This window comes from Oratosquilla oratoria, chromosome 34 (assembly GCF_046742065.1).
Source record: "Oratosquilla oratoria isolate Oo_2021 chromosome 34, ASM4674206v1, whole genome shotgun sequence".
NCBI lineage: Eukaryota > Metazoa > Arthropoda > Malacostraca > Stomatopoda > Squillidae > Oratosquilla > Oratosquilla oratoria.
This window is the reverse complement of record NC_134810.1, coordinates 42,997,396-43,017,489: the sequence shown is the minus strand read 5'-3', so window position 1 is coordinate 43,017,489 and position 20,094 is coordinate 42,997,396. Positions and strand designations below refer to the sequence as shown.

The window sequence follows — 20,094 nt, the reverse complement described above, 5'->3', positions numbered from 1 at the left end:
CGGAGATATGTTGTCTAAGTTGGTAAAGGAAATTTGATAAGAACACCGGAAAGGAGGGACAGGCAAAATTATATGATAACTACTTTCTTCTCTCGAGAGGAGAATAATCTCCGATTGTAAAAGAATTCTGCTCGAGTCTAGTGTGTAAGGGTTGTCGAGAAGCACATAATTCATGGTTGTCAATATGAAAAAGATTGACAATATTATCCTATTCTTGTCAATAGATGTTGACAGGGCGAGTGTGCCATTGGTTCTGGTATTGGAGTCGGAATGTGTCGAACGGGTCGTGGAGCAAAACGTGCTTCGAATCGGCTTCGAATCCTAAGGTTTTCAAATGATTCATGAATCTCGGGATTCGAATGATGAATCGCTGACTGACGCCAAGGGCGTCATCTTGAACCCGTCATTACAGTGACGTCACACACGCACATACACACACACACACACACACACACACACACACACTAGACCAAACAGTAGTGTGTGCAAAAACAACACACGAATTTAAGATCAAAATAGACATGGTGAGATACAGAGACGGGACACCACGAGCACAGCTCCCTTTCCCGTAAGATACAACTAGATAAACACAGCTAGGCAGGTAAATACACACACACACATGCACACATACGTACGCATGCATACATACACACGCATACGTACATGCACACACACGATTTCACAGCGTGCCCTGACGAATGATAATAACAGTGATTAAATTGATTTCCTTGGTCTCGCAACATGCTGTGCAGTGTTTCTTCAGATGGAAGATAGAAAATAAGTAGAAAATAAATAGAAAATGAACACACACAAGCACACACGAACGCACACAAACAGAAAGAGAGAGAGAGAGAGAGCACGACCCTCCCCGCCGCACTCAGCCGTAAGGCTTTGTGCACCTTTAAATATACTCTCTCCCTTCTCCCCGTCGCCCCGCATTCAAGAAACCCCCCCCCTACACAGACACACACGCACACACCTCCGCCCACACGAAGCAGGACGTGGACGGATCACGCATTACCCTTTTCCGTCAACAAAACACAGAAATGCAATTGGGAATGACACTGAGACACAGTACCCACACCAATCTCCCATTTGAATTCGACTTAGATTTCTCCTCCTCTTCCTTCTCCATTCCCCCTCAGGAACTCCATAAAACACACACACACACACACACACACACACACACACACACACACACACACACACACACACACACACACACACACACACACACACACACACACACACACACACACACACACACACACACACACACACACACATACATACATACGAGTATATATACACACACATTAAATAGCCTATTAGCTGCAGGTGACTTCAAACTATTTTATTCCGCTGACGGTCCGGATTCGAAACTGAATAAAGTTGTCCGGCCTTAGCCTCAAGAATGATCTCCAAGTACGTCAATATGGTGAGAGTAACCCCCCCACCCCCCACCCCAAGACCCAGGGATTTTCCGAGATCCAGTTTTGTTCCGGTTCTTCCCCCTTCCCCCCCCCCCACACCCGCCTCTCTCGGGGGAATAAAAGCGTCTGCCCCTGGGGAGGGCGTCGCCCTGTGGGAAAAAGCGTAGCCCAGGAGTCTGCCTGCCTCAGCTGCATGCATGCGCGCGCAGTCATTGCAACAGCCTCACTCCACGCCTTCAGAGAGCCCGGGAACGATGCCCAAGGTGAATGAAGTCGCCTTTCCTGCCAGAGCATCAGTGCCATTCAGCTGAAAAAGTCAGCAATGGGACTACGTGATGCCCTCTCTCTCTCTCTCTCTCTCTCTCTCTCTCTCTCTCTCTCTCTCTCTCTCTCTCTCTCTCTCTCTCTCTCTCTCGCCCACACACACACACATGCGTGTCTGTTATTGTACATTACTAATTGCACAGTAACATGCAGTCAATGCTTTTAGGACTGTTTTGGAGTGACCCTAAGGACTAGGGCCATACATCATTTTGTCTAGGTTAGAGTAAAATTTCTACAAGAGGAATTGTTATTTTTGTAATGCGACTATCCCTCCATTATGCAGTTCCCTCTAAATTATCCTCTACCACTCTGAGTATACTACTTCTTTTCGCCTCTGTCCCTTGTGGTAGGGATAGAAAGTTCTGCCAATGTGCTTCCATGCAAGTCGTGAAAGGGGGCAAAGTGGGACATATTCGGGACTAGGTATTCTGTAAAGTTATCCTACCTTAAATCAGGTCATAGGGTCTTGGAGGAATATTCCAACCAGAACCCTAAGATTTGAGTCATTAAATGTTCAAGATTGTGGTACAGATGGTAGTAAAATAGAAGAGATAGGCAGTATGTAAGAAGGAAGATGGATGTGTTGGCATTGAGTGAAACTAGGTTGAAAGGGAGGGGTGATTTTAAGTTTGAAAGTGTGGTGGGGAAGATGCCGGGAATGAGGAGAGGGAATGGGTGACTGCTGGTAAGTGATGGGATGGAATGGAAGGAATTATTTCCAAGGTTAATGTGGATGAAAGTGGAATAGGGATGTGAGATGTGGGTTTTTGTAGGCGCATGTGGGCCTGGTAGGGAGAAGAGTGCAGAAGTAAAGGAGGCTTTTTGGATAGACCTAAACGAGTACTTAGAAAGTAAAGGAGGCATGCCAATGTGTTGGGAGATGTCAATGCCAGAGTAGATGAACTAATAGATGGAGTGGTTGAGAAGTTTGCAATGTTAGGTGAAAAATCATAAAGGAGAGTTGGTGGTGATGTATTTAGAGAGTTGATAATAGCAAACACAGTGCTTAAGAAGAAATTCAATAAAGTTGTCTGGCGTCAGTCTGACCAAAATTAATTAAAATCGTCATAGTGTCTAAGATTGCCCCCTTCCGTACAGAGTGATACATGTCTTTATATTCAGGCTGCCGTCAGGCGATTTTATTCAACCTTACGTAACTCACAATGGAATAGGATCTTTTGAATGAGGAGACATAGCATCAAAACAAAGGGACCTGCCTATCTCTCCCTTTCATGTGTCTCATAATAAAAGCGCTGATAAATTACAGTCCAAAACAACATCAAAAACAACCCATTTGCATTCCATGTTTTAACACACACACACACACGCACGCACGCACGCACGCACAAACACACAGGAAACAGTGAGTGCAAGAAGTATACAAGAATTTAAGATCTAACTGGGTGCTGAAAGATACAGAAGCGGGTCACTACGAGCATAGCTCTCTTCCTGTAAAATACAACTAGGTACACACACACAAGACGAGCATAACTCCCCTTCCCGTAAGATACAACTTGTAAATACAACTGGGTAAACACACACACACACACACCACGTGCGTTGCTCCTTTCCTCTTTAATGCAATTAGGTAAATACAATTAGGTAAGCACACACATAAACACAAGCATATGCCATGCAGTCCATGAAAACCATCAGTCTGTAATGACCTAACACTGAACAAATATCGACAATCGAGTCTCAGCAGCCACAGAACGTCTGCCAGTACAATTCGGCCCAGTTGCTTTGGGTGAGGTGTAATGCCACCCTCCCCAGCTGAATGAAAACTCACGGTATTTTTAGATTTCCTTAATCTCTCATAAACAAATTCCCATAGCAAAATAAATTTCCTTAGCGTTAGCCAGAACAAGGTCTTAAATGTACCAGAAATTACCAAGCCTTACAGTAGTCGGTACACGATCTTATGTGGTGTATGTACTGACTAGACATTATTGGCCTCTCCGTAACGACTTTTCAATACTATTCGTACATTGTCAATAGTATTGTTTAATGCGGATTATTGTTAAAAAATATTTATCGTGGAAAGAACACGGAAGGAAATAGGCCTGTGCCTCGCCAGCAAATGCCAAACATTCAGCATCAAGAACGAATCCCGCAGACGCCCACCATTGCATTTGGCGCCAGTGGCCATATCAGTCGACGGTATGAGCGAATCAAAATAGTTCTTGTTGTTGCAGTGACATTTTATTACTACTAAAGATGTCTATTTTTGGGAGGAATGTTTATTCACTACTGGAGCAAATTCAACTTTTAATTGCGAAATAACTGGTGGAGAAATTATTTGTGAAGATATTCCTGTTTTAGTTGCGAGTTAAAATGTAAAATGCAGCTGAATGGCCTATAGTGTAAGCTTCATTGTAGAAAATTCAAAATATGCGAACCCAACCCGACCCTCCTTCCAAGACATTTGGTTATAAGCATTCCTCGTACACTCAACCACTTTAACGTATATATCGATTTATCGAGTTTGAGTACAAGTACATAAGGGGTGACTAGCGCGCGTAACATGAATCAGACTTGCCAACTTATTTGATCTTAATTTGTTGTCGTTGTCTAATGGTGGTGGTGTGTGTTGGAAGAGGGCTCCTTTTCTAAGCCCAGAATGTTCTCGCTGTTCCCACGAAGCTTTCTTTAAAATAAGAAAGTAAAAAAAATGCCGTTAATATAAATTTATCCCTTGCGTAATAGGGGGTCCCTCAGTTGAATAAAATAGCCTTTCACTTTCTTTTTTATAAATCTACCGTATGTTCTATATAACCATCCGTGTGTGTTTCGTTCAATTTCATTCAACACTGAAACTGAACTAGCTTCGGTCAAGTCCAGAAGGGAAGTTCCTATGTGTGCAGGTCAAGAAACTGAACAGAATTTTTCACCAGTAGTCTCTTGCATGGAAGAAAAAAATTAATATAATTTTTTACTCCAGTATGTGGAGGCAACCATTGTCAAAAATTAGGGACCGTGACGTCATGAATGGACTCGGCAAGACGTGACGCCGGCCGCCTCAGATCTCTACACTTCTCGTCTTCCTCCTCCTTCTTTATTCCTCATTATCCTCTCCCTTTCCCTTCCCCGTTCATCCGTCTCCCCATGGCCTACCTCCACTTTATAATCTTTTCCCTTCTCTCCTTCCCCCCCCCCCCCATCTCCCCTTACTTCTCTCCTCATCGTGTACATAACGCCTGTGGGCAGGAAAGAAGCGCGGTGTATTTAACTAGTTGTATGTACCCAAATATAGTTTACAGAGAAGGAGCAAGCCTTGTCGGACCTGCTTCTTATTCTCTAATGATTTTATCAAACCTAACTTCAAATTCAGGACGTTTAGTGGTTGTTCGGTCAGGAGCGTACGTTGACGACGCCACAGGTGACGACTTTGCTCACGTAGTTTGTCAACGCCAGACGACATTATTCGGCTTCTGGGGCGCATTATAGTATCGGAGGGATTAAATTACGATCAATAATTCTTCAGGCATGGTGACGTGCTTTAAGTATTGTGTTCTAACACTATCTGGATATTTTGTTTAGGTGGAGGGGTGATGTCGGTTAGACCCGTACCGCTTGCCTTTTTTTTTCCTGCCCGTCTCTCCCCAGGCGATTCGATTAATTTCAAATGTATTTCCTCCAATAGCAGTGACATTTTTTATTTTAGTAGGCTGTTCCATTCAAGCCACAGCGCCATTTCCTTTCTTCGTGTTTTGTTTGTCTCAACCTTCCCCTCCCACGCATTGTGACGCGGTGAGGCCCCCTAATCCAGCTAAGCCAGGTCTCCGGAAGCAAACAAGGTCAGGGTCTGTCGGCCTTGACCTAAAGTGAGTGTTGACCTTGACCTAAAGAGAGTTCAGTGCCACACACGAACGCCCCTCTACACAAGTCGTCCGTCTTTCAGCAGCCTTCATATGTATCACTGTAAGGGACTGTATTACCTTTCTCCCTCTCTCCCCCTCTCTATCCCTCTACCTCTCACCCGTCCCTCTTTTATTCAGACCCACCCTCTTTTCCTCTCTCACTCACCCTCCTTCCTCCCACCTTTCCCTCCCTCCCTCACCGTCCTCCCTCCCACCTCTCCATCTTCCCTCCCACTTCTCCATCCTCTCACCTCTAAATCCCTTCTCCCTCCTTCTCTCTCTCTCTCTCTGTGTGTGTGTGTGTGTGTGTGTGTGTGTGTGTGTGTGTGTGTGTGTGTGTGTGTGGCGCGCACACACAATTGGGATAAGAGAAACACAAGACGACATGGATGTAAGCTCAAAAAGGACAGTTATATAAGAGACCTGAAAAAGAACAGCTTTCCAAAGAGAGTGGTGGATGCATGGAACATAGACGAAACAATATGTGCAAAAACAATACATGAATTTAAGAATAAATTAGATATGGCGAGTACAGAGACGGGACACCACGAACGTAGCTCCCCTTCCCGTAAGATACAACTAGATAAATACACGTGGTATTAGGTGATATAGAGCATGCTCAAACCATGCATGAATTCAGAACTAAATATGATAATTGAAAATTAAGGATAAAGATTATCTTGGAACTACATATACATCAATCAGAGGATAGGTATGATGAAAATATAAAAAATAGGAGAACCCATCGAGCGTTGTCCCTTTTCTGTATACCACAATTAAATAGATATACACAGGTTAGATAAAAACAAAAAAAAGGAGACTAGAAGACGGGATCCAACGAACCTCTTGTATACTACAAATAGGTGAATTAACATACACTGCTCAACGGCGCAGTGGTAGCGTTCGCAACCGCTGTTTCAGCGGTCCGACTTCGAATCCCGCCCTGGGCCGAAATAATTTCAGTATCACTGCTCTGCGAGCTGTTACTCCAACTCTCGTGGACGGGGAGATGAAGGTTTGTGTGTGTGCGTGTAAGGTCACAGCATTACCCATAGATCGGTCATGTATGAGCTCTCTTCCGGGAGGGAAATAGCTGTCTATCACGAGTCTAACACGTGATCCAAGACCATGGTGAATCACACACACACTAGACACTGCGAAATACAAAGACGAGCATAGCTCCCCTTCCCGTGAGATACAACTAGATAAATACGCACACACACTTTATGAACTAAGAAGATCAAAAGGGGAACTATGAGTTTTGTATCAGTATTGTAAACACTAATAAGTACTATGAATACTTTCCAACTCTTAGTCTTTTTGAATCATTATGTGACCTCTTCACTTCCCAGTTGTCAAATGTTATCTTTAGTATGAAAGCATTTCCACATTCTATATCAGTTGCCATAGTTTATCTGTTCGTGCTCAGTTTCATCAATGCTGTTACACCAAGTAAGTTTTGTTGGTACATTTAAATGAACAAATAATTTTATTTTGCTTGATTTATTTTCCATTGCATACATTCTGATTTCATGTAATTTATGATTTTTTTTTATTTTTGTTTTTACATAGACTGTAAACTTGGTCATGCAGCATGTGCATATTGATTGAAGCTTAAAACATGGCACTGATAAAGGAAAAGTACCATCTCCTTATCTTCTCATCAGTAAGGTGTTGTGAATTGTAAACAAGTTATAATACGACTAGATAAGTGATCATCTAGGATTGTTCCTCTCATTTAATGTTATGGTATGAACATGGATTTTTGTGTTGGTACATAGTTGTGTTTTCAGGTTCTAAGTGTTTATATATATGTTTTAATTCATTTGTCCTTGCATTGGCTGGGCACCATCTGGCAACTTTCTTCATCATAATTTTTTAGATTCAGTGGCACAAACAATGGTCTTAATCTAGATTTAGATAGGCAGATGGTGGAGTGAGCTATGCATTTGTAAACTGTGGTTTGATCTTAAAACTTATATATTTAGTGAAATTGTAACCATTGTAATTGCCCTGCATTTTTCACACAGCATGAGTAAAGGTGTATGTGAGACAGTATTTCATATTTTTGTAATCATTGTTATACCTATTGTTCAGCAGATATTTTTTATTGTTTTTATTAATTTTTATTTACTGTTTTCGGAGGAGTGATACTGCACTTATTTTTAACTACTTCTCTCTCCCTTTTAGAGCAGTGATATGTGAGTCTGTTATTAACTGTTCATGCTTTTTAGACCTCTCTATCTCTAGCTCTCTCTCTCTCTCTCTCTCTCTCTCTCTCTCTCTCTCTCTCTCTCTCTCTCTCTCCTCTAATTCATTAGCTGCTTTTCCTTATATATAAGAAAAGTCTAACCTATATAACACCATGCATTAGAGTAAGAACTGTTGTTATTTGCAGGAGGCCAGTATACGAAAAGCTATTAACGATGAGGAAGTGCCTGTTAAGATGAAACACGTCCGAAACATCATCATTGGAACATTCCATGACAAAAATGCTGAGATCTTCTGGCGCCACTTCTCTTTTAATACCCCTTTGCAGTCAGACCTGACTGCTTGGAAGTTCTGTCATGCTCTCCACCTCGTGTTGCGGGATGGACACCCCAATGTTTTACGAGACTGTCAGAAGCACAGAATTAGGCTCAAAGAAATTGGAGAACATTTTGTAAGTTGATGATAGATATTTATTTTATCTTGTTTATTGAGACATCACTTAAGTATTTTAGTTGCAATACCAAAAAACATTGTGAATAGGTAATGTGAGCCATTGTAGGGTTGAAAATATAGAAGTTTTAAGTCAATGGGGCTATGCTTTTGAATAACTTATTTTGTAAATAGTATTTCCTGGTTTCCAGGAGACTGGAGATGGTTAAAAAAAATGGAGAAATGTGGGAGATGAGCCAGTTGTTGTTTGCTGACGACACTGGGCTTGTTGCAGGGACAGAGGGGGGATTAAGGTTGTTAATGGCAGAGTTTGGGAAAGTATATGACATGAGAAATTTGAAGGTAATTGTGTGTAAAAGTAAGGTAATGGGATGTACAAGGGGAGAGGATGGCATAGAGTTGGAAATAAAACTGAAGGGAGAGAGGCTGGAGAAGCTGGATAGTTAGGTATTTGGGGTTGTATGGGGGCAGGAAAAGGAGGAGTGGAGATGGAGGTAAATTGTAGATTGAGAGAAGCAAGTGAATGCTCTGGGAGATTAAAAAGTGTCGTGAGAAATAGTCACCTGGGAATGGATGTAAAGAGGAGATGATATGAAGGGGTAATTGTCCCATTGACACTGTATGAGGCAGAGACTTGGAATTCAAGAGAGGCAGAGAGGAAAAGTTTAAATGTATTTAAGATGAAGTGTCTTGAGAAGTATGGTGGGGATTACAAGGTTGGATAAAGTGAGAAATAAGATGAAGAGGAGAGTGGGGATGGAAAAGATGACAGATAAGTCTGATGAAAGAATATTGGGATGGATTGGACACATGGAAAGAATGAGTGAAGAAAGATTAGTAAAAGAGGTGTGGAAGACAGTTGAATGGAGTGAAATTGAGAGGATGACTGAGGATGAGATGGATGGATGGGGTGAAAAGGGCTTTGAGCAAGAGAGGAATGTCTGTTGAGCAAGGAATAGAGAAGATAGGAATTAGGGGAGAGTGGAGAATAGATGTGTATAGATGATACTGTGATTCAAGGGTTGGAGGGGGCAGGGTATGGGGTGGGGAGTAGGGAGAGATTATGTGTGAATGTTATTTTGATGCAGCCAGAAAAGATTTCTACCAGTCTCCTCTATTTTCTGGTTGAGGTGTCAGAGAGGGGGGTTGCCAATCAAGTGAAGTGGCCTTGCTGTGGATATACTTTGTCTTGCTGCATTGCTTCTGACCCAGGGCATTGGACAGGATACAGGGATGACTTCATCCACAAGGAGCTAAGATGAGAGAGAGGAAAGGGTGGTGGATGGGAGTGGAATAAGTGGGACTGAAATGGGTGGGAGTGGGTACATGCCTTTTGACTTGGCTACCTCCCATGTAAGGGGGGAAAACCCCTTGGATTTATATAGATTTCCTGGTTGTAATATCTTTCAATTTGGCTGCATTCCAAGCTGTCTTGTTGGCTTGTATATTGCCAGGAATGGGAACATGTTACCCAGCAAAAGGTCATGGATTTTAAGCAGGAAGAAATTCAGACCCATGAATGGATAACTAGGATTAATTGATGACAGGAGTGAATTGTGAAAGGATGTGTGTGTGTATATATATATATATATATATACATTATGGGGGGTATCAAGGTTCAAGGCAAAAGCAGGGATGTAGATGTTTGTTGAAACCATGAAGGTCTGAAGAAAGTACAAGGAACCTGGGTAGTGGGGCAGCTCTTCATGTGAGATGTATTTCATGATATTAAAGAATGATAGATGTCTAAAGGTGTTTATCCTCTTTCTGCAAGTAAATTCATCACGGGGTACTGCAGAAGGCACCATTACTGAGATGGAGGCCAAGTGAATAATTTGGGGTCTAGCATTTGAAGCATTGTGGGTGAAACAGAGGTGTAGGTGTGGTATCCATAATCAAGTTTGCTCTGTACAAGAGCTTGGCAGATGCTCCAAAGGGAAAATATCTTTTTGATCTCAGACTCATGTTTGCAGTTTGAGGTCATGGGTTCAAAGACAAGAAGTTTTTGGGTGATTTAGATGGGGGTCACCTCCCCTACACAATATCTACCAGCTCAGACACTAAATGCTACAGAAGACACAGAGCACTTAATGCTACACTCTTATGCTTACTCATTCCAAACAGGAACACAAAATCACTTCACTGGGCTAAACTGGTTGCCAGTACCAGTTTCCTGGAGCCATGGGTTTACTGCAAGAGAGAACTGGGGCAGCAAATTTTATTGATTAGACAAGAGAGGCAAGAGTCGAGGACCAGACCTGGAAACTGAGATGCCTCGTCAACTGAGAGAAGCATGTTGCTTAGATGTATGAAAGAGTCCTTGAAGTAGCAATACCTGCAGAAATATATGATGAATTTTGAAATGGGAAATTAAAGCCCATGGACTTATCCCATTGGGTTATAGAAGTTAAAGCTTTTTGAAGAAGGTGGTTGATGTAGGCAGGATGAGTTCAGCTTTTTGGAGAGGATGGTTGATATGGGCAGGATGGGTTCTAACAGAAAAGGGGGCAGATCATTAACATACAAGCTTAGTAATTCCTGGAGACATGTTTTGTTATATCATTGATAACTAGGGTAAAGAGAATGCTTAAGGTGTTTCCTTGAAGGATTCTCCAGTTGAGTTTGTAAGGAGGATGGGGATGTTCATTGAAATAGGAAACACATTCCTGGAAGACCTTGAAGATGTGATGGGTGGATGGGGTGAAAAGGGCTTTGAGCAAGAGGGGACTGTCTGTTGAGCAGTGACGGGAGAGGGTAGGAGATGGAAGTGAATGGAAAATGGCTGTGTATAGATGATACTGTGATGGAAGGAAGGGAGGGGGTGGGGGACGGAGGGGAGTGATTATGTATGAATAATATTTTGATACAGCCCAAAGGGATTTCTCTCCATCTTCTCTTTTTATGCATGAAGGGGCAGAGGGGAGTTGCCAAGTGAAATAGCCTTGCTGTGGATGTGCTGTCTTGCTGCATTGTTTCTGACCCAGGGCAATGAGCGGGATGCAGGGATGACTCGTCATCCACAAAGAGCTAAGATGAGAGGGAGGAAAGGGTGGTGGATGGGATGTGAAATGGGTGGGAGTGGGTACTTTCCTTTTGACTTGACTACATCCCTTGCAAGGGGGAAAAAACCTTTTGGTGTATAGTTGTAGATAGATAGGAAGCTAGTGTTACAGAGAGGGTATTGAAGAAATAAAACTGTGGAGTGTTTGGCTGTGGATACTGTGGCTACCTCCCTTATAAGGGTGAACAAGCCCTTGGTATGTAGATAGATAGAAAACTGTTGAGTGTTTGGTGAAGTGCCTGTACATACCATATCTAAAAGGGTGAGTGAGTTGGATTACACCTGCCGTAAGACAGTATACAAGTTTTTTCTTAAGAAATTAACAGAGCTCATAAGGTAGCTCTCACCACCATCGTGGTTGGGGCGAAGATGAATAGTTGTTTGGTGTATATATGAAAAAAAAAATCACTTTTTCTTTTTTCTTTCTTTTTGTTCCTACTTTTAATTGGCAATAAATTTTGGAGATAAATCAAATTAACCTCTCTCTTTGCCTTCTCACAGGCTGTTGTGCATCAGCAGAGGGTGAGAATGTTTTTGTGTTGCCCCGCTTTTGCTCGCTTTTTTTCTAAGTTGCTTGTCTTCTTGTCATTGAGGCCTAAATGATCTTTTGTCTTTCTTATTTCAAGCCTTTTTCTTTCATTGTTTCTTCACATTCCATTCAGAATTTTTTGTCATTTTCATTAGAACACTTTCTGATCATCAGTGCTTTTTGAGCTATTTTTATTTTGTCATCACTTTTTTGTTTTAAGCACCAGTAATATGTGGCTTTTTGTGTATGTAAAGAAAATTTATGCTCTAAATGTGCGTATAAAGTTGTTTAATGCTGTAAAGTATTTTATTGTCTTTGGGGCTTTTTTCTGGTTAATACCAGATCATTTTATTACACTTAAAAAAGTTCTGTTCTTTTGTGGGTTAAGATTAATCCTATAGATATTTTTGTCTACTACAAGAATATTTTCAGGTGAACAAGAAAGAAAGGTCATAAGAAATAGGCATCTGGGAATGGATGCAAAGAGGTTATCAGAAGGTGTGATCGTACCTATGACACTGTATGGGGCGGAGATAATAGCTAGGTCTAGTATAAACGTGTTTGACATGAAGTGTCTGAGAAGTATGGTGGGCGATGCAAGGTTGGATAAAGTAAAAAATGAGGAGGTGAGAAAGAGAGTGAGGTTTGAAAGGGAACTGGCAGCTAGAGATGATGAAAGATTATTGGGATGGTTTGGGCACATGAAAAGAATGAGTGTAAGAAGATTAACAAAAAGAATGTGGAAAGCAGAGGTGGATGGTGTGGACTTAAGGGGACAGCTGAGGATAAAATGAAGGGATGGGGTGAAAGGGGCTTTGAGCAAGAGAGGAATATCTGTTGAGCAAGAAAGGTAGAAGGCAAGGGATAGTGAAACATGAGAGTTGGGAACTGGCAGATTGGGCTAATGAAAGATTATGGGGATGGTTTGGGTACACAGAAAGAATGAGTGAAGAAAGATTTGGAAAAGAAATGCGGAAAGTAGAGGTGGATGGAGTGAGCTTGTGGGGATGACCAAGGATGAGATTGATGGATGGGTTCAGAAGTGCTCTGAGCAAGAGGAGAATGTCTGTTGAGCAAGAAAGGGAGAAGGCAAGGGATAGGGGTGAGTGGAGAATGGTTGTGTATAGATGATATTTTGATGCAGCCTGAAGGGATTCCTCACAATCTTCTCTATTTTCTATATGAGGGGATGAAGAAGGAAGGTTACGATCTAAGTGAAACTGCCCTACTGTAGATGTGATGTGTCTTGCTGCATTGTTTTTGACCTGAGCAGTGGGCAGGAGCCAGGGATGACCCATCATCCACACAGAGCTAAGATGAGAAGGAAACGAAGATGGTGGACAGGAGTGGATTGGTTGGGAATGGGTTCATGCCTTACTGGTCTCCTCCATTATAAGGGGGAAGATGCCCCTTGGTATATAGAAAATATATATATAGATATTATCATTGCTGTTATTTTTAGTAACTGCAGACTATTTTTCATTTTAAAGAAACTCCTCTGTTTTTTATGAGTTGATTGTAGCTTGTACAGTGAAACTTCAAAATGCACATGGGTTTGGTTCCCAGACTTAAGTTTGTATTCACTCAGAAATCGTGAGATATTTACTTAGTTGTATTATACAGGAAGGGAGCTATGCTTGTAGTGACCCGTCTTTGTATCTTTCAGCATCAAATTTGTTCCTAAGTTCTTGGTTAATTTTTGCACACACTGTTGCCTCATCATGAATATATGTGTGTGTCTTTATGCATTTAAGAGTGCCTTTTAAATTGTACACACATACATTCATTTATATCAAAATGCCTTTTCCCTCTTAAAAAGGGTGGCCTAGTCAAAGTTTACACCTCCCTATGCCCATCCCACAGTTTTCGGTCAACCCACTCACTTTCTGAAGTGGAAATGTGTGTATTTATGCAGATACCGTAGGATGGGGTGATCTGGACATCACTGGGGGGGTAAATGGGTCATATATATATATATATTTGGACGTCGAGGGGTTGACTGGCCATCAAGATCTGCGGATTTGAGTCCTTTGGATTTTTTATATAATATATATATATATATATATATTTAATATTTCACTTTTAACCTGAATAAATACCTACCTCCATTTTACCAGAATTTTATTTACCAGTTGTAAAATTTTTTAATACATGAATAACTTTTATATGGCCCATTTACCCCAGTGATGGCCCAATTACCTCATCCTACAGTACAAAATATTGTGTTCGGATACAGCAGCTCTATGATAAGTAAAGTAGTTAGGGAAAGACTTAGAATAATAATGGGTTATAAAAGGATCATATGTGTACCACTACAATATGTAATTTCACATTACAGAAGCATCTTACACATGGCTATGGCCCATTAATCAAGGCGTATACAGATCTGCTGATTTGTAAACTTAATTTTCATCAACGTTACCCTCGCTTCCCAGGAAATCTCAATGTTTCACCTGAAGAACTTGAACAAATAGGAGAAAATGATGCTAATAACTAGTAAGAACTTGTTCATTTGAATATATTTTTATTTTTTCCGATGTTAAAGATACATTGTAAGAGAGAACTAAAGCTACTGAAAATTGGGTGACTGATTGCACTACATATCAAGTGCACAGTAACATGTGCTAATATTTTTGGTGCCAGCAACGTAGAATTACACTTACAGAATTTCCTTTGTTATAGCTTCGAGATGGCAGTAGAAATGTTGGAGTACATGGAAGGTGTTCTTAATGTGTATGAAGCAGGTAAGCAAATTAAATCTCAGAAATAAATAAAGTTTGCATGCTAATTAAAACATCCTGTGTAAAGAATATAGCAAGCTGTAGACAAATATATTGCAATCTAAAAACTTTTGTTTACAGTATTTGGCTCACTTGACCCATCGCGCTCTAACTCCATGACAAAAATGGGGCAGTGTCGTCTTGCGCCATTAATCCCATGTATCCAGGACTCCTCCTGCCTTTATGACTGCGAAGTTCGCATCCTCTTTCAACTGCACAAAGGTATGGCATTTATTGGAAATTAATTAGTTTTGTTTAATCCTGCTGAGTGCTTTTGTTGATGATGACAATAATACAAAGATGACAAAAATTAGGTGAGCAGATGAAAGAACAAAAATGCAAGTTTTGAGTATATGTGTGAGTAAGGTAGAATAGAATATGTTTTTATTTTTCATTCAGGTATATATTTAACATAAGGATAGTCATGTATTTATGTAATGTGAGGTTAAGATTTTTTTTCTCCCTTTTCATTTTCATTTTATTTTCTTTGACATTACAATGTAAAGACCAGAATTCTTTTTGCGTTATGGTTACAGAGTAGGTCAAATATATTTCATGGAGATTATATATGGACCTCTCTTATCTCTTCCTCTTTTATTTTCTTCTACTTCCTCTCTTTTCCTCATTCTTCCTCTTTCTTCTTCTCATCATCTCTCTTTCTCTCTCTCTCTTGCCTCGTTTTCTCCTCTCTCTCCTCTCTTTCTCTTGCCCTCCTTCCTCTCTCTCTCTCCTCTCTCTCTCTCTCTCTCTCTCTCTCTCTCTCTCTCTCTCTCTCTCTCTCTCTCTCTCTCTCTCTCTCTCTCTCTCTCTCTCTCTCTCTCTCTCGCCCTCCCTCCTTTCTCTCCTCTCTCTCTCTCTCTCTCTCTATCTCTCCTCTTTCTCCCTCCATCCCTCTCTCTCTCTCTCTCTCTCTCTCTCTCTCTCTCTCTCTCTCTCTCTCTCTCTCTCTCTCTCTCTCATTTTCTTTCTCTGTGTTAGTGTGTGTATATGTATATGTATGGTTGAGTATGCATTTATATAGTGAGATAATGTAAGAAAATATTTTCATGCACTAGCACCTACCCTGGTAGTAGGGATAGCCTGACAAAATGGGTCATATTCCACAAATCACAAATCTACCCATTCTCATCTTTTTCATACTATCTTTCACATCCATTATGTATAATGTCTTAGTCACTGCTCCATCCTTTTTATGCAGTTTAGACATCTTCCAATGGATCTCTGTTTTTCTTAATGGGCTCCTTATGAATATTGCCACATGTCATTGTCCTTCAGGGACCGTTGATGGGTACTGGCAAGTATTGATTCTGCTAGACAGATGTCAGAGAAAATTGTTCTCTTGCTACTTCTCTTGAAGAACCATTCCTGTGGCCTAGGTCCAGGATCTTTTTCTATTAACTGCATATTTCCTCCACCTTTTCACATAAGGAGAACTGGCAAATGTTGGCTGGTGACATAGCACAAGAATACAACACAAACAGTCCAGTGTTTCTTCCCAGAGAGACCTATGGTAATAATTCCTCCAGGTCTTGCAGAAGACCCACAGCCCCTAGACAATTATGGTAGGGCCTGGAGACTGTTGTCAGCCTCTGTGGGACTGTAGAGCAAGGGAAATTTTAAGGAACAATTGTTGTTTGTTATTAATAAGCCTCTCTTTCTCCATATTGAAGTTTTTTCTCTTTATGTATTTTTTTCTTACCCTCTGTCCAGTTTCTCATAACATTCCACATATTTCTTTCCTCAGCTCTTCTTCATGCGTTAATACCATTTCTTCAAATATTGATACCACCATTCATGTATACACATCCATTTCACACACATATACCATCTCAGCTTGGTCCATTTGTCATCCAGTCATGGTTATGCATGATAAGAATGAACAGGAGGATGAATATAATGCTGTAATGATTATATTGCTGTAATGGGTTTGAGGAAGTTTCTGGAATCTGTAATGTGCATGATAGAAGTTAAACACATATGCTTGTTTGTAGAAAGGAGATAAGGTATTAACCCCTTCACTCTGGGCCAAAATCTCGTGGGCAGCATTAGCTGCCAGACGTGTGATGTTGCGTCATAATACTCGCATTATAAAAAATAAAGTCACCGCTGTATTGCTCATTCTCTTTCACCCGTGAATTTTGATAACCATAGAAAATATGATGAAGCCAGTTTACAGAGTATGGGGGTCATGCAGGTACAACTGCAATATATATAATCAAGACGCCGACATCGGCATCCTCGCGTACCCACTTGCTCCTCATGACGCCTACGTAGGCGTCATCATATTGAAGGGGTTAATTGAGTAAACCTTGAGATGGGTGTATGATGTAAGTTTGGTTGTTCAATGTCTGTGAGTGGTTTTACACTAGAAAATGGCGATGAGAAAGGATGTGAGAGAGAGGAAAAATTCAGGTTGATTGCAGGAGGTTAGTTTCATCTTGTGGATGATACATTCCTGATGCTCAAAAAGATAATGTAAGAGAGATGTTTCAGAAGGAAATTTCTTATTTGTAAAGTAATATTCAAAGGGAGGAACTAGAAACATAAGGGTCCATGGAGTTATAAACTGTTTATTTTTCTTATTTCATTTGTTTGTTTATTTATTTTTATTTTTTAAGTCTTCCTCCTCCTCCTCCTCCTACTCCCCCTCTTCCTCCTCCTCCTCCTCCTTGTCCTTCTCCTCATTCATCTCCTCTTACTCCTTTTTTTCAAAGCGTAGTAAAATAAATTGTAGCAGGCTGTAAGAATAACCAGAAGCAGCAGATTTAGAATTGCCGTGGGAGTGTGTATGGATCAGAGTCAGTGGGAATAGATTAGAAAGCCTAGTATAAAGTAGGTCGGCTTTGGTACCAGATAAAAGCGGGGGAATAAATGAGGAAGAATGTGGAAAGGATGTTTTGTTTGCAAGTAAGCCATTTTGTTGGTATGTGAAGAGGAATCCTGTGTAGTGTTTGACAATGAGATGACAGTAGGTACTCCTTTCTAAAGACAAAGAAGATATGCTGGGAAGAAAACTCCTGTGACCCATTTTGTCATGCTGCCTATTTGAGGTGTGCAATGCTGATATCAGCATACATATTTAGAGTAAAATATTTTGTATGACTTTCCAAAAAGGCATGTAACTATGTAGGAGATGAAGTTATTCACATAGGCATGAGTGCTAGGCAATGTAATGTGTAATAAATCAGTGCCTACTCAGTTTTAATGTGGACACATGCATCTTCCATATTTTGACTTTGAAAATGTATTGGACAAGCTCATGATATGGTTTGTTAATTAATATTTTGTTTTAAAGTCAGGCACCACTAAGCATGAATTTATACACTATATATTCCATATTACACTGTACTGCACAATGAATCATTATACTGCTTATACTGCTTCCATTGGCTCTTAGCAAACTTGGAATACATACTTTTTATTGTACCAGATAAGTGGTAAGTTCAACACATAATTTTTTATGGATTGGTCTTAGGTATATGAATTTAAGCAGATTTATTGATTTATTTAGTCCTTCATTAGTAATACATTTTTTATGCAAAATTCTATTAAGGTATTGAATATTTTTTCATACTTGTTTTACAGTGAAAGAAATAGCCATAAGATATGTAGGCAATATATTTGTTATGTATAGAAAGGGTCTTTACAGCTCTGGTACCCAGTAATTGCAATAGTTGTTGAAATAGTTTAGGCTTACAGCCCAGTGGAGCTGCATAATGCCATGCCATTGCATAATCTGCATGAAACACTCTTCATCTTTTTCAGTTCCAAAAATGTGTAACCCAAACCTTGCATGTAAGTTGCTCATTGCTATCAATTCATGCCTTATATAATTTTAGGAGCTTTTACTCTTTAAATATAATTTTAGGAGCTTTTACTCTTTAAATGCTTTTGTAGATACTGATTTTTCTTGCTTATGACAATTATTTTCTAAATGTGTAGTTAGTATTTTGTGAATGATAATGTCTGTCTTAGAATACTATTTTAGTGTGATTTACTTCTGGAATCTGTGCATGTACCCTCTTATCAGTATTGTTGCACTGTGAAAGGCTTTTGCTTGCTGTCCTGCCTGCTTTTGGCTTGTGGGTTTTAGCAGTTTTACGTGCTCTGCCTCAGGTGCTGGCTCCTGTGAGCCACTGCTCCTTGGGGCAGTGGGGGTACGATTTAACCATTTGTAGGATTTTTGGACAGCTTCTATGAATAGGATCCTTCCTTTGGGAGTAAATTGTCCTCTTCATGCTGTCCAAGGCTCCATGGTCCCGGTAAATCAAAGAGGACACAAAATTCTTTAACAACTCCTCAACCTAAACATTATTATTAACTCTAGCAATAACCAAGGGCACTTGCCACCGGTGATATCCTTAGTTCAACTTTGCCGGTAGCAAGATTTGAACCGTCTTACCTTGAAGGTCGAGGTGAGGGCAGTTCGAATCCTGCCACTGGCAAAGTTCAACCAAGGTCATGGTTCATTAAATTCAATACTACAAAGCCCTCTGTGAGGGGCACCGTCCTAACCTCCCAATAAGGGGGGGGTGACGTTAAACCATATCAACAACCCCACTAGACAATCTACTTCAACATAATCAACAATCAACAAGGGATTCGTGCCATCCATAACTGCGGCAGGGGCTTCTTGTGACACTTTGGCCCTTAATTCCTTCCATTTTAGGGGTTGGGGTTGGTCCCACGACGTAGATATTGCTACATCAGAACAATTGGACTGAAAGACAACACAGTACAGCATGCTTGACCCCTGATATCCATCACTGTGAATCCTCTCTCCCCTGAAAGGACAGTGTCCACCTGTCCAAGCTGTGATGCAGACGTCATCCAGCCCTTCTAAGTTGCCAGAGGTGGCTGGATGACCACATCACAGGTAACTGTCCAGGATGGAACACTTCACTCCATATTATACAACATATTATGGAAAATTGCATGCCAACAACACATCTGCTCTGTAAAGGATTTGTGGGGAAAACTCCATTCCAGCCATGGTGTTCCTCGGCAAGATGGGACTGCTTGATCAGACAGTCTAGGGAATGACGACAACAACAATAACCAACTTCCCCAAACATAACAATATGTTCACTCTCCATACTGGCGCTGGCATGTGAGTGAAGCACCGTGCTCCCTGGGATATGCCCCCAGTTGATGATGATACAAATCCAAACTGCATGGGAATGCATGCAAGACCTATCAACAGATCACTTCCCAATTAAGATCATCATAGACCTGGAAGAGAATTATAACGCACAACCAAGAGGACATTCGTAAGCTACCTAAAAGTAAATTCAGAAGTCTTTGAGAAAGAGCTAGAACACTTTTGAAATAGATCAGTTCATCCCTAGGTAAAGCAGTAAACAAAATAGTAACTACCAATCAGAGAGCAAGTAATAAATCATATGCCCAGAGGCCATAGAAGATACTTATATTCCCAACTTTACAA

General features: G+C 40.7%; 1 protein-coding gene across 9 annotated transcripts in view; it reads left to right on the top strand.

Moving 5' to 3' along the window:
* Positions 1-20,094, top strand: part of Hip1 (Huntingtin interacting protein 1) — an 89,917-nt gene that overhangs the window by 30,484 nt on the left and 39,339 nt on the right. For 2 of the 9 annotated variants that reach the window (XM_076173544.1, XM_076173543.1), the window contains exons 2-7: positions 8,016-8,279; positions 11,841-11,861; positions 14,207-14,364; positions 14,551-14,612; positions 14,730-14,870; positions 18,414-18,443. In XM_076173544.1, the coding sequence (XP_076029659.1) occupies positions 8,016-8,279; positions 11,841-11,861; positions 14,207-14,364; positions 14,551-14,612; positions 14,730-14,870; positions 18,414-18,443 (676 nt within the window). Of the gene's footprint in view, positions 1-7,214; positions 7,367-7,511; positions 7,665-8,015; positions 8,280-11,840; positions 11,862-14,206; positions 14,365-14,550; positions 14,613-14,729; positions 14,871-18,413; positions 18,444-20,094 lie in introns of those variants that run through there. The other 7 variants (XM_076173551.1, XM_076173547.1, XM_076173549.1 and 4 more) reach the window with 6 other exon arrangements.